This window comes from Macrotis lagotis, chromosome 1, assembly GCF_037893015.1.
Source record: "Macrotis lagotis isolate mMagLag1 chromosome 1, bilby.v1.9.chrom.fasta, whole genome shotgun sequence".
NCBI lineage: Eukaryota > Metazoa > Chordata > Mammalia > Peramelemorphia > Peramelidae > Macrotis > Macrotis lagotis.
Genome location: NC_133658.1, coordinates 331,026,022 through 331,041,431, shown reverse-complemented (window position 1 = coordinate 331,041,431; position 15,410 = coordinate 331,026,022). Strand labels below are relative to the sequence as shown.

General features: G+C 42.4%; 1 protein-coding gene across 16 annotated transcripts in view; it reads left to right on the top strand.

The window, feature by feature from the left end:
• The window catches only part of DAB2IP (DAB2 interacting protein), a 325,075-nt gene extending 310,244 nt beyond the window's left edge, over positions 1-14,831 (top strand). For 13 of the 16 annotated variants that reach the window (XM_074211663.1, XM_074211659.1, XM_074211662.1 and 10 more), the window contains 4 exons: positions 348-500; positions 4,677-4,873; positions 7,236-7,323; positions 9,795-13,063. In XM_074211663.1, coding sequence (XP_074067764.1) covers positions 348-500; positions 4,677-4,873; positions 7,236-7,323; positions 9,795-9,962 — 606 coding nt within the window. In that variant the 3' untranslated portion in view covers positions 9,963-13,063. The other 3 variants (XR_012473657.1, XM_074211661.1, XM_074211657.1) reach the window with 3 other exon arrangements.
• Positions 14,832-15,410: the final 579 nt, after the last annotated feature.

The window sequence follows — 15,410 nt, the reverse complement described above, 5'->3', positions numbered from 1 at the left end:
CATCCTCTTTTTGTCTTAGCCCTCCTTCTCTCTTCCTCCTCCCCCTCTGCCTCTTCTACTATATCTTCTTTCTTTTCTTCTTCCTCCTCCTCCTCTTCTTCCCCTCATATTATCTCTCTCTCACTCTTGAGCTCTCTCACCAGTCCCTGAGCCCTACTCTCTTCCTTTTTCATTGTGTTCCCCCCCTTTCTTCCTCAATGTCTTTCTCAATCCTTTTCTTTTCTACCACAGTCCCCCCTCCTATCCCCTAGCCTTAACTCTAGTCCTTCTCATCCCCCCCTTCAGGTCCCATGCCCCTCCATTCTTGCCATTTATTTCTCTGGTTCTGGCTATATGTCTCATTGTAGGCCCCTTCACCTGTGAACCCCAATGCACTGGACCGCACAGCCGCTTGGCTATTGAATATGAACATGCAGTTTTTAGAAGATGAGAGCTTTGACCCAGACCCCAAACACAGGGATAAGCTAAGGAGTAAGGAGGAACTCAGCCAAGCTGAAAAGGTAACCTGAGACTAGTCCCTGGCATTTCCATGACTGGGAGCTAGCCCTGCAGAGCTTAGGGGTTTGGTGTATGGTGACCTTGCCATACTGGGGCAGGGGAGTGGGTACTGGAAAGTGGGAGTGGGTACAACACAATTGGATAACCCAGGAAACAGAATGTCTCAGGAATGTCCTCTCCTAGGGTTGAACCCATCCATCTTTGCTTTTTCTTTTTCCTTGATGACTTATAACAATTACTGTAGTTACATTCCTGTTGAAGCAACAGGATTTGGTAACTGGAGCCCTCAGAATGGAGTCAAAGGTCATGGATTCCCATCCCATCTGGGTGTCTTAGGTGCTTTGTGAACCTCCTTTCTTGGACTCTCTAAAGTCCCCTTCAATTAGTGACTTCTCTAACATCACCAGGGTTAAGAACCAGGACAACCTTGGTTTTGGCCCTGTAATTAGAATGCTGTGGAAACTGAGGGTTCTGAGTCGCCCAGAGGCAGGTGAATGAAAAGGGCTTAGTGCTGTGCTGAATGAATATGGGGAGTTCTTCCATAATGCTTTTGGAAATGGGGAAATTTCCTCCTCACACATACACACCTCTCACCCTTAATCAAATCCTTTTCCCTGATTGCCATTCTAAGGGCTTTGTTGAACCATGTTGGTATTATATCCACAGGTCTTCTAAACAGATAGGATGCAGAAGCACTTATAGGATCCGGGAAAGATTATGGGGTAGTGTAAAGAACAATGGGCTTGGGAGTCTGTAGCCTAGACTTTAGGGTCTGACTGCTCCTTCTGATCCCTAGACACTAGATTGGAGGTAAGAAGGTTCTGGGTTCCACTTCTGCCTCTGCTACCACAGTGGTCAGGGCTTTTATCCTTTGTAGGCCTCATCAGAAAAATAAAGGAATTGAATATGGTGATCTCTAGGTTCCTTCTAGCTCAAAATCTGATGATCCATGACTTCGGGCTAATCATTTAATTTACCTGAGCCTCAGTTTCCTCATATATAACACAGGCTTCATTTCAGTTGTTATTCATGTCTGACTGTTAACACTATTGTGTTAACACTATGCAGATATTAGAATGATTTGTCATTTCCTTCTTTAGCTCATTTTACAAGCGAGGAAACTGAGATAACAGGATCAAGTGACTTACCTAGGGTCACACAGCTAGTAAGTGTCTACAGCCAGATTTGAACTCAGGAATATCATTCTTCCTGACTTTAGGCCTGGATCTCTTTCCATTGCACCACCTAGCTGCCCAAAGAATTTCTGAGAATACTTCCAGCTCTAATACTCATCATTTTGGGTTCATTGTGGGTAACCAGAAGTTTAGGGTTAGAGGATGGACCGAAAGGCCATGTTGGGCTCATCCTCCTTGAGGATTTTTAGTTCTTTCTCCTCTTGAGTTTTTGAGAAGCTGTAAACTTCCATTGCTCTGCACCTCCCTGGTCCTGGGCACACTTTAGGAGGATCTGGTCTGCAGGTAGTCTTTTCTTCCAGTTCATTTTATGCAGCAAAAGAGAAGACACTCTTCCCAATTTACTTTCTTGTCCATAGTTATGACCAACTAACAAAAGTTGCTTTGCCAAACCCCAAACCTGATTATGCAGGGCTGGGGTTTATTAGAGAAGCCTACGTTCTGTCTGAGGTGATGAATGGCTTCTGAGGTTGGTGATTTCCTCCAGCTCTGGTACTGACTGATGGGGCTCACTCTGTGATCAGAGGCCAACTTTTAGGAAGGCTCAGGTTTGATAGCCCAACCTTCCTCCATCTTCACCCCAGTTCTTTATTGCCACATTGCATCTCATTACCTTCTCTTCACTGACATCAGTTATTAACATGAACATTCCCCCATTATTTTATGATTGTGTTAGTAGAGAAAGAAGCTCCCAATCATTTGACTTGTGATAAGAAGACCTGAATACAAATCCTGGTTCTTCTCTTTGCTCCCTGAGTACAAATCCTGGTTCTTCTCTTTGCTCCCAGTGCCTTCTTGGGCAAGTCACTTACTTTTAGATATCATTTTCATCAACTGTAAGAAGGAATTGAATTAGATGAGTTAATGTGTCTCTCTCACCTCTACATCCTATGCTCCTATAAAATAAGGAATCCTACTCCTCTGAATTCCCCTTCTAAAGGCATAATCTCTCATCCATGCCTGGGGAGGGGACTTTACCCCACCTGTTGATTGACTGAATGAGCTCTCTGCACCTCCCTGGTCCTGGGTGTGTTTCAGAGGGACCTGTTTCACAGGTGGTCTTTTCTTCCAGTTCATCTTGTGAGATGAGAAGACACTATTCCCAATTTACTTGTCTATAGGTAAACAGTGCTCATGACCAAGTAACAAAACTTGCTTTGCCAAACCTCAGGCATGGATACTTGAAAGTTAGTGTGGTGCAGTAGAAAGAAGACCTGGGGTCAAATCCTTCTGTCACTGTGTGACTTTAGAATTGTCATAATTTCTCTGGGTCTTAATTTCCCTAATTGTAAAATGAGGCTGGTCCAAGCTCTTTTTCTAGATCTTAATCCTGTGATCCTAAAAGAAAATGATTCCTTCCTCATCTCTTATAGTTTCCTTAGATTTCTGCTCAAACTACTGGAATTCTGACTGTGGCCAAATACTTTTATTCCTAGAAATATAATGGGTGACACAGTTCTGTGTATACCTCAGTCAGGACATTCCTGTGTTAAGATAGGCTTTTAATCCTGGACTCGGAAAGGCCCCTCAGCATATTAGCTCCTGTCACCTGTTCTGTTCTCTAGTGTCAGTCAGATCTTCTCAGACGTTTCTGCCTTCTGGAGGGTTGTTTAGGTCCTGACTGAAAGGCCCTAAAGTCTTAATGTTTGTATCAAGGACCCTTTTGGCCCTTCTCAGAATGATATTTTTAAATGTATAAAATAAAAATACATGATGGTTACAAAGGAAACATTTTACTGAAATATAGTTATCCAAATTAAAAAAAAAACAAGTTTAGAGGGCAACTAGGTGGTTCAGTGGATAGAACACTGGCCCTAGAATCAGGAGGAACTGAGTTAAAATCTGGCCTCAGACTCTTAATAATTACCTAGCTGGGTGATCTTGGGCAAGTGACTTAACCCTATTGCCTTGCAATCCCCCTCCATCAAAAAAACAAAAAAAGCAAGTTCATAGAGGGTAGGTTAAAAACTCTTGCCCTAAGGAAAATCAACACCCCCTGAGAAGGATTGTGAGTCTTGGCTTCTTGTTGGTTTCTCTATGAATTCCTAATTGTATCTCCTCTTCCATCCCTATCACTTTGTATTTTTAATGATATAATGATGTGTACACAGTGAAAAATCCTTCTCACCCCACTCCCTTAGTGGAAAATCGGGTGTCAGAAGGAAGATGTGATGTGCTACTCAGCTGCTTCCATGTCCCTAGATCTCCCTTGAAAGGGGTTTTGGGGATTCCACTTTGGGGTTGAAGTATCTCCTGGTTCCTCCTTGCTGAGTGCTACTGGTCATTCAATCCATTCCATCTCTGCTCCCTTACTCCGATCTGCTTCAGGTGTTAACCTCTCCTGCTTGTTTCTATGTCCAGAGCACCATGGCTTCTTTCCTTTTCCAGTCTGATTTTTTTGCCTATTGGGTTTTGTTTTCTTTTCTTTCTCAAAGTCAGATCCTCATTGGGCTCGACTTCTAATCACCCAGACTTGGGCTGCCCAATGACCCCGTATTCTTGGCTGCCTCTACTGTAGCCCCCTCTCCACCTCTGCCAGCCTTCCCTGAGATGAATGGTTGATCTCCATCATCATGATGAAGGCACCTACATGCCTGACAACCCTCCCCTCCCCAACCCCTACATGCACTCATGCGTACACACACACACACACACACACACACACACACACACACACACACACACAATTAATATCTCATATTCTTTGCAACGTCAAAGAAAATCCTAAACATCCTCCCTCACCCCAGAGTGTTCTCCCCTCAGACAGCATCTTTTGCAGCTGGATTGGGCTGGAGTCCCATGTGGTCTGGCAGAGGAATAGATAGGAGCCCAGACCTAGCAGTTCACTTGGATTCTTTGGGGGAGCCCATGTTCCAGATAACTGTGAGACCCCAAGCAGGAAGCACGCTAACGACCAATCCGCTCTGTGTTTATCTTACGTGTGCGTGCATGTGCATGCGTGTCCCTGCTTGTGGGCTGTCCCAGCAGGACATTGTAGTGCTACAGGACAAGCTGCGTATTTCCACCAAGAAGCTAGAAGAGTATGAGAGCAGGTTCAAGTGCCAAGAGGAGACCACCCAGAAGCTGATGCTGGAATACCAGGCTCGGCTGGAGGAGGGGGAAGAGAGGTTACGGAGGCAGCAGGAGGATAAGGAAATTCAGATGAAGGGGATCATCAGCAGGTAAGTTGGGTCAAAGTCCTTTCCTGTGTCTGTGTCACTGAGCAGCCCCACTCCCATGCTTTGTCTTTGAGTATAGAAAAGTAAGACAACATATTCTAAGTAAAAAAAAAAAAAGATCTGATGTCAGGTTGAACTTTACCACTTTTATTCACCATGTGACCTTAGGCAAGTTATTTGCTGCCCTCTATAATTCTGGTTTCTTCATCTGTAAAATGACACTAATAATGCTTATAATTACCTATTTCTCAGGTTGATCATGAAGGTCATTTAAAACATTGTCAAAGCATCTGCCTGTTGAGGATCAAATGTGATGAGCTATGAAAGGGCTTTGTAACTTGGAAGGGCTTTAGAAGTGGAGCCTACTAGAACACAGGATTGCAAGAATTCTCTGTTCTAGCTCTGTCTACCTATATGATTCCCTGAATGACTTTTGAGTAGGTAACTTTTGAGAACTCCCTTCCCCCTTCGATACAATGTGGATAATAGGCCCTTCTCTGTCTCCCCTACTGGGCTGTTGTGAGGATCAAGTTAGATGTGTGATGACATAGCATTTTGGAAATTTTAAGAAAGGAAAACATAAGTGATAGTATTACATCATTTGGAATTTTGGTTCAAATGGTTGAATGAAACTTTGTCCCAATCTTTTTTGTCTTTCTCTGCCTAAAATCACCATTTATGATATAACCATTTATGATATGATATTTATGCTATAACCATAAGCCCCAAGATTTAGTGTAGATGCCTAACCAAGCTGGCCGATAAGGAGGCACTACCTAGCAACCAACACTTAAGTGCTCATGAGAAGGAAGAGAGAAGAGATGCTTCTTTTAACTTTGAGTCTTCTTTACTTTTGTCTTTGAGGCTTCAGATGTTCTCATTAAAGTCTTATCATTTTGGAATCCACTTCAAAAGAACTCTAGATAAGGAAGAAGACCTGAATTTGATTCCCAATTCTGTGCCTCCAGCCCTTTGTGTAGCTTGGGAAAGTCAACTTCTCACTGGGTCTCAGTTTCCTTCTTTGTAAAATGAGAGGTTGGACTTAATGAGTTCTGAGTCTTACAGGCCTAACAATCTAAGATTGTTTGAATTAGAAATCAGATTGGCAAACTAGATTGTAGCAGCCAGACAGGTGCCAACCAACTGATGATTCTGGTATTGTGCAGTAGAATCCTGTGGAAATTGGTCCAGGTTGATGCAGGGAGGAGGAGGACTCAGTAGTAGAGCCCTAGCTCTCCAGGTTTCTCTTCAGAAGCTCAAGATTAACTATGAGGAAATATTATGGTTGTTGGATTGGTGAATTTGGGAAATTCTGTGTGAATTTTTGATTGTTGGCTTCTCTCTCTTTTCTTCATTGTGGCATAGTAGAAAGAGAGTGAAAATCAAGAACCAATCCATGGGCCATTGCTACCACTTTACTAGATGTGTGACCTTAGGCAAGTCACTATCCCTCCAGGAGCTTAAGTTTGCTCTACTGTAAATGAAGGGATTAGACTTAATGTTGTCTTCTATCTCTAAAAATTGTTTTGGAAAAAAAAATCAGTTTCTTGCTTTTAGTGGTCGAGATGGTGAAAACCTGTATGTGAAAGCACTCAGAAGATCTATTAGGTTCTGACTTTTTTTTCCTTCAATGTCTCAATTGAAGTTGTTGGCCATAAAATACATAGTTATTTAGGAAAGAGTATGTAATTAAGGAATACTTAGGGGTTAAATGTATTTTCAGTTGGAAAAATCTTTGTGGACCTAGGAGGGCATAGCTTGAGGTTACAGAAGGGAAAGAGGACTAGAATATAGTCTTCCTTACTTCAAATCTTATGGTTTAGTTCTCAGAATGGAAGTACTGAAGCTAAGTTGACTTCTCCACATTCTTTATTCTAAAATCTACCTCCTAGTTTTTAATCTTCTGTGTTCTAAGTTCCCTTTCAGTTATATTCTCTGTTCTAAGGGTCCTTCCAGCTATGACATTCTCTATTCTAAGGTCCTTCCAGTTGTGATATTCTTTATTCTAAGGCCCTCCCAGTTGTGATATTCTCTATTCTAAGGCCCTTCCAGTTGTGACATTTTTCATTCAGAGACCCTTCCAGCTATGACATTCTAAGGCACTTTCAGTTGTGACATTCTCTGTTCCAGGGACCCTTTCAACACTATTATATGGTCTATGAGCACCTCAAATTCTATCATTGTGTAATTCTTTTATGTCCCAGTCTTGCTCAGGAGCCAAAGGCCTACCTTTACCTACAGAACTGCCAGGCCTTATTTTCACAAGAGCTCTTCTTTCTAGAGGAAACCCTTTGTATTCTTGTGCATGGTCAATGGCAGAAACAACCCCCCAATCATGGTTGTCACTCCTTTTTTCTTTCTCTAGGTTGATGTCAGTGGAGGAAGAATTAAAGAAGGACCATGCAGAGATGCAGGCAGCAGTAGACTCCAAACAGAAGATTATTGATGCCCAGGTTGGGAGATGTTTTCCCATTATCCTTCTCCTTTGTTAACTTCTCACAGTTGGAAGGGGAGAATTCTATAAAGCTCCTGCTCATCCTTATCCTCTGTTATCACTCACATGTGTTTGGAAACAGTGAAGGGACTTATGTGGGGAAGTGGTGCACTTGTTCTCACTTAGGGAGGGCAGTGTGAACGTCCTCTAAAGGGAAGCTTTTCCTTTATATGCTCACTTTGACTACAGATACAAGAATCCTGTAGCCCAAAGGGGATAGCCAGGGTAGAATGGAAATTCTTACTCAAAGAAGAGTCAGAAAAAGTTATGTCGATTTAGCTCTGGGACATAGGTAAGAATAATAGGGAAGGGATTTGCTCAACTTCCATTGGTATGACAGAATTGAGATGACCATTTGAAGCACTGAAAAATCTAGTGTTCTCCAACCCCTGTCCCTTATAGCCACCAGCCTGGTAGTGACCTTTGTTGGCAACTTCATGACCATGTCCACTGTCCCTTAACCCTTGATGTGAGATGAGGGAGAAGAGGCCTAGTAGAAGAAAACAGGATAGAACTCCTTTGTCACAGAGTTAAAAAGAAGAGAGTATATACTTCATGATTTTCAAGCAAAGTTAACAGGAAAGCTAATCCAACCTGAGATGGGTCTCTGCTAACACCCAGAATGAACTTGAAATCTTAACCCAAGGAGACAACACAAGTCTCTCATTAGTATCATTGTGATTTATGAGAATAGGTTTTGTGATTAGAATACAGCAAGATACTATCTTTTAAAAGCTTAGACCTAATGGAAGGGAAAGGATGTAACATTAGAAATGGAACAGGAGAATTGAGAAGAAAAAAACAAACACCCAAACCACTGGATCTGCAATTAGAAGCCCTAACATGTAGAACCTACTGGAAACCAGGCATATGATCTTGGGAAAATCATTTCATCTTGGTTTCCTCAACTTTAAAATGGGGAAAATTGTATTTGCACTGTACATTGTGGGTTGCTATGAAGAAAGTACTTTATAAGAACAATATAAATGTGAGTATTGTTAATAAGGTGTTTTGCTCCTGTTGGGGGAGAGAGAGAGAGAGAGAGAGAGAGAGAGAGAGAGAGAGAGAGAGAGATTTTTCAAACAGTGGAGTGATGAATTTGACTTCGATTCCTGGAACCATTTTAGATAGCATTATTCACAAATGGTTTTTAAACACTTAGTAATATAAAGGGTAATACTTGGAGCCAGCATGGGTTTTTTAAGAATAAGTTATGTCAGAGTAATCACATTCCCTGTTATCAGGGAAATGTGGTAGGAAGGGAATATATATATATAGAGAGAGAGAGAGATGGATCATAGGTGAATTCAGAGAGTGGTGATAAATAGATGGTGTATTCCAGGAGGTCTGTCTGTGAGTCTATTCTCTTCTGTGACTTGAATGAGAGCATTCATAACATTTTGCGTTTTAGAAAGTAAAAACTTCAAAGTTAGCAAATTTAGACTCAATTTTATTTCAGGAAATAAAGAGAACACCTAGCTGCTGAAAATGAATTTGTCTTTTCTTGGTTCAGGCATTCTATCCTAGAGTAGTGGAGAATGGGATTTGGGTAATTTCATAGCCATTACTGGGGGTATTTTAAAAGTTTTGAGGGATTAGAAGCCTAAAGATGAGCAATTGTTAATCTGTTAAGTCCCAGAATCTAGAATGAACATTTAACAAATGTTACTAAAAGAACCTAGGGACCGTGGGTTGTTAATATGAATTCACTAAGAACAAATCATGCTAATCTAGAGCCTTATTTACTTTTTTGCTAGGATACTAGGTCAGGGGAGTGCCATAGATACCTTGATTTCAGGAAAGCATTTTACAGTCTAAAATATTGTCATAGATAAAATGGCAAAATTTAAGTTAGATAATATTATTGTGAGGTAGAACAGTGACTGGTATTGTGCTAGCCACTAGAAATAAAGATAAAATGATTAAGCTAATGTTCAGTCTCTGAGAGAGAATATATAAAGAAATTAATACTCACTACAACTCCAAGTGGGTCCTGCTCTCAGGAACTTACATTCAAATGGGGAAGACAATAAAGACATCTATCACTATGTATACAGAAAAAATATTAGAAGAATAATAAACACCAAATATTTTGGGAGGGATAAGGAAAGATGAATCACAGGTCTATAAAATGGGCAGAGTTGACTACTTAGTTTTGGAGTTCTCTAGAAGTGTCTTGTTTTAAAAGTGCCCTACAGCACTTATAGTCTATGGATCAATGAATGAACCATTTTAGAGATGAATTGACCTGTGAATGACCTTCCCAGTGCTGGGACTTAATCTGGAAAAATTGATCCTATTTATAAAACTACAAGCCTGTTGAGTAAAAGCCAATCTTCAGTCCATATTGGGGAATATTAGGAAGGAGCCAATATTCTAAGGTCACCCCACCCTACTTGACTCTTCCCTTGGCTACTCTGTCATTCACAGGAAAAACGCATTGCCTCACTGGATGCAGCCAATGCACGCCTCATGAGCGCACTGACCCAGCTGAAAGAGAGGTACAGCATGCAGACCCGTAACGGCATCTCCCCCACAAACCCAACCAAATTGCAGATTACAGAGAATGGCGAATTCAGAAACAGCAGCAATTGTTAACTCACCCGGAGGGAGGAGGAGCGCTGCCACTGCCGCCGGGCCGGGGGGAGGAGGAGACAGAAGTAAAATATAGAAATAAAAACCCCAGGATCTCCACCCCGATGCACCGGGGGCAGCAGGAACGACAGCCACTTCAGAGAATGGTTCATCTCTCCCCTCCCTCCCCCCAAGACATCAGGCCGGCCGGGATAGGAGCCAGCGTGTGTGACTGATGCACTGTGGGGCAGAAGCACTGCCTCCTCCCTCTCCTCTCCTCTCCCCTTCCCAAGAAGCTAAAGCTCATGTTTTTGGAGAAGGTGTAAAAAAAAAAAGACTTCTCTGTGGGAGTTGTATGGCCTAAGGGGAAAAAAAAAGATGTTATATTTGGAAAAAAAATACCAGAAAACCAAACTGCAAAGTGTCACTGTTGGTGGATTTCTTTTGATGTGTAAATGTTTAAACCAATTATCTTTTTCTTCTTGAGCTGGACAAATCTCCAAATTCTCACAAGGTTGGGTTAATTTCTGTAAGTGAGGGAGAGGGCAAAGAGATCAAGACTCACCCCAACACCACCCCCAGGACTCGCCTGAGATTCCAGGTCACCCCTGCCCTCACTCAGATCAGTGTTGTTCTGACACTGCCCAGGTGGGTCCTAGTTATTTTAGACAGAAATGGCCCTAAAGTGGAAGACAATTCCCAAAAGATAAACCCATAGAATTGCAGCCTTAGAAGGGACCCCAGAGACTACCTAGTCCAACCCATACCTGAACAGGAATACCTTTTACCATATCCCTGAGAAGTAAACATATGTCCTCTTCTTTCATACCTCTGGTGATGGGATAATTACTATCTAAAAAGGTAATCTATTCCAATTCTAAAGAATCCTGATTGTTAAAAAATTCTAGTGAGCCCAAATCTGCCATATTGTAGCTTTCCCCCTAGTATTCTTAATTCTTCTTTCTGGAGTCAGGCCAAATGAATCTAATCCCTCTTATACATGAAAAGTCTACAGATTGATGGAGACACCAATTATGCTTCCCCACCTAAACCCAAGTTCTCTTTTCTAGCATGAAGAACTCTTAAGCTTCTGCCCCCTGCTTTTAAAAGGGGGGGGGGGGGGCAGTTTGCTCCTTTTCTCTATAGAGAAGTTGGTGTTTTCATATAGGAGTGGGATACTCAAGAAGAGTTCCTCATCCAGTGGAGTGTCTTCCTCTATGGATTCCACTGTTGAAAAGGAGTCGAAAAGGAAGCAGCAAATAAGAGTTCTTCATTTCTAGCTCTGTTCTTCATGTCTTCATCCTGTTTTCTTTCCCCTTTCCAAATAGATCCTACACAAACACATTTAAGGATTTCTTTGAGTTTGCTCCAAGATACCAAGAGCACAGATCCACAGTGGACAAACAAGCCCTCTCACTCGCCTTTCTGCCACTGCATGTAAAAAAATGTCTGCTATCCCTTCTGAGTACCCTTTGGTCCAAAGCTTGCTGCTCCTTGGTGACAGGCCTTTGACCATCCCATAAAAAGTACAGAGGAAGATTGTGGAATGTAAAAGTTGGAAGGGAACTTAGGTCTAACCTCTACCCTCTTTTACTTCATCCAGTCTCTGCTTGAAGAGTTTTATTGATAAGGACTTCTTGAGATAACCCATCCCCCTTTGGAGTCTTCAAAGATTTCTCCTTGCTAAACATAGCCATAGTATCTATCTTGGATAATGTGGGAAGGGAATCAAAGGGGAAGCCCCACCCAGAGATTATTACACTTTGTCTTTAACCTTGTTATGACTGGATTTTTGCTTTTTGTTTTGTTTTTAATTATACCAGGAGGCTATAATGAAAGTCAGTTATTAGGGAGAACTATGGAAGAGAGAGAGAATGGAAAGGAAGTGACTGGTTTCTTCTAATCCAATGGGAAAGTGGAACTGCTCCCATACCCCTTCTGACTTCCCCTAATCCAAGTTCCAGCAGACTTAAGACCCCATCCAGTGTTCTAGGCTTCTATAATTACCTGTTAGACTTTTTGGAATTAATCTATGAATCCACTGTGGAACATAACCTTAAATGAAGACTCCTCAGGCCAAGGCCAGTTTAATTGACCTATAGTAAACAGAGGTGGAAAATTGGCTCAGAACTCTTGGCAAGGGGAACAAAGAAGATTTATGTCATCTTCTGTACTGTTTTCCTCCCATCCATGCTGATTTTTTTTTCTCCTACTGCTGGTTAAATAGACCCCACATAATGAAATTTAGCATTAAAAAAAATTGGTTCCAGTTTATAAAGCTGTGAAAGCCACAAAGGGAAAATTGCTTCCTGGGAAACAATAGTGTCAGAGGTCGTGCGTTAAAATCTTTGCTCTTTTACTCATTATCTTTGTGACCTTGGGCAAATCCCTTTCTTTCTCTGGGCCTCTTCCATCTTTTAACTGCATGAATTGAACTAGATCTCTGAGGCTCTTTTACACTCTTATTCCAGTGATGTATGTTCCTGGAACAGTGTCCTGGAGGCAGATGAAAGGAAGTAGATGGAGTAAGCCCAAGATGGCAGAATTTGGAGTCGAGAGTCACTTATTATTTGTGCTACTTGAACAAGGAATTGAACATCTCTGGTTCTATTTTTCTTCTGTCAAATGAAGAGGTGGAACTAGAGGAGCTTCCAGGCCCCTTCTAGCTCTAAATCTATGATTCCATGACCTGGGTTCAAGTCCTAGCTATTATTACCTGGGTGACCTTGGGCAAATCACAATTTGTTTACTCATCTATCAAATGAGAAGGTTGAATCAGTTGGTCTCTGAGGTCCCTTCTACTGTTGACCCTAACTATGAGGGGGTACCCTTGACTCCAGAGTTTGGGCTTTCCTATAAGGAAGCCCAAAAGTGTATCTCCAAGTCCTGGGAAAGTCACATCCCTTTTTAATGTTCTATGTGAAGTGCCATAATGCATTTCTTGGAGAGAGTCCAAGTGAGTCCCAGAGAGTATTCCTCTGCCCACCAGTTTAATTTAAGAGGTTCTTACAGGGAGTATGTGAGCCATGAGCTAACTGGAGAAGAGAAATAATTAATGATGTAAATAATAATCATAGTACCGGAGAGGCCCAGGAGAAGATTGGTAATTGTAATTTTTTTTCCTTTCACAGTATGCATTAGAAACAAAATCTGCTCGTTTTCTGGAATACAGGCCCTTTAAATTGAGCGCACGCACTCCATGGGAATTAAGAGCCCCGAAGGATGTTAAACATGATCACCCAACAGGAACGGCAGCACGGAGCCGGCAGGCCCCCCGTGCACACAGGCCGCTGGCCAGTCCGGACTCTGCTCTCTCTCTCCTGCTCCCCACCCTCTCCTGGACCCGTGGGACCCACACGTCCAGGGCTAGGGCTGGCTTTTTGGTCTTGTTTTTCCTTTTCTTGTGTGTTGTGGTTCAAAGTCAGGACCTTGTGGTGCTGGCCCCTTCCCACCCATGTCAGAGAAGGTCTAGCCAGAACCGCTCTTTGGAGGCAGGGTTGGGAAGAGATCTTCTTTGACCCGTGGTCTGGGGCTTAAGTAAGCAGTTGTGTTTAAAGGGTCCCCCAATGGGAATGGGATGGTTGGCACACCGAGCCCTGCCTCTAGCCTGAGCCAAGTTGCCAGTGCCAACTTAGTGCCAGCAAGGGCCACGCTGCAGACCGGCTCTCCCCTTGTCATACCCCTGTGGAGGCTGGTCCAAGAAACCAGCCAAAGAGAAGGTGAAAAACCTCAATTCTACCCCCAACTTAATTTTTCCTAAGACCCCAATTATTCCAGTTATGGCATGCTGGGACCCTAGAAATCTCTGCTCTTCCCCCCCCCAACTACAAATGCCTTTTGCTCAGTTGATTTCCCTATTCCTGACATGGTCAGACCACCACCACCCCTTTTCCCAAATCAGAATTCAAGTGGTTGAGCAGGGTGCAGACCCTGTGGACCCTCCCCACTGAATCAGCTAGTTTTGGAGAAGGGCCTGTGAAACCAAGACAGAGCATCCCTCTGAAAGACCCCTAAAAGTCCATGCAGCAGCAAAGTTAGGAATAACAGGGTACTCTTGACCACTGGGAGCAGAAACAAACATTTCCAAATTCCTCCAAGACTCTCAAGCCCACCAAGAGACTTCTGAAGTGGTGACTTGGGGAAGGAGCAGAGATTCTGGGGGAATGCTTCATGAAAATGATTTAATTCCATTTCATTTTTGGTCAGGGCCAGAGAGACTCACCCTATGAAGGATGGTAATCTGGCTAGAAGATGATAGGATCAGAAATAAAGGGCTTTAGCTATTCTCCACCTCCCAACTCGCCAGGAGATTCTAGATTGGGAAGACCCTTTGGGTGAACTTTATGGAGAGAAATTCAGCCCTGTATGGAGAGGGAAGATGCCAGTTGAGTTGGAAGTTGACTTGCATCTTCTTTCCCATCCTTACCTTCATTTCCTCTTTAACCTACAGTCTCACTGTCTGTGAGGGTTCTCAGGCCACTAAGTTAGGCCCTACCAGTACATCTGAGAGTCATTCCAGATGTGGAGAATTCAGACATCCTTAGGCAGGGGCTTCTGTTTTTAATTTCCTGCCCATTATAATATTTATAAGCACTCCATTTCTTTTTTTCTTTTTATTTTCAAAAAGAGAAAAGATTTCTCTAACCCCCCCCCATGCCCTGCCCCAGAATTTCTGTTTCTGAAATGTGTGTCTCATAGCAATACCGGGGACCAAGTCCCCACAGCCAGGGAGAAAGTCAACAAGGGACCGAAGACCACTATATATAACATTTGTCACCTGCTCGTTCATTCTCATGCTCTCTGGCGAGAGCCTTATCTGGTGCAAAAACTGTAAAGTGTACAGACTGTCCACCGATTTTTATCATAATGCAAGTCTGACAACTTTTTTGTAAATGTTCTCTCCGTGTTTGATTGTAATGTAACTATTTCACTATCAGCTGTATATAGTGATTTGCGCCTGGTGCTGCCTTGCAGACAGGATTGGGCAGCTGCTTGTAGAATGACTTGGAGTTTTATTTTTTTTGTTTTCCCTCATTTAAAAAAAACAGAGTTGAGGAGCAGTAGAAGGGTTGGGATATACATATATATATTTTTAAAGTTTGAGTTGATTGGAGACAGCTGTGGTGTAGTGGAAAGGGCCAGATTTAGAATCAAGAAACTTGGATTTGAATCCCAGCTCTTCCCCTTAACTTTAAGAAAGTCACTTTTCTTCTCTAGGCCTCAGTTTCTTCATCTGTAAAATTAAGAATTTGGAAGAGATGGCCTCTGAGGTCCCAGCACTAAATTCCTAGGATTGGTCATTTCTGAGGGTAGAACAAAGATTTTCCCCCAGATTATCAGAATTTTGCTGATAATAGATACTAGCTTTTTTTTTTTAATTTGGATCCAGGAGAATTTAACTGGGGGGAAAGAGTTCAATCTGCTCTGTGAAGGGCCATGCTTCTGCCTTTTAAGGATAAGGCACTACCTGAA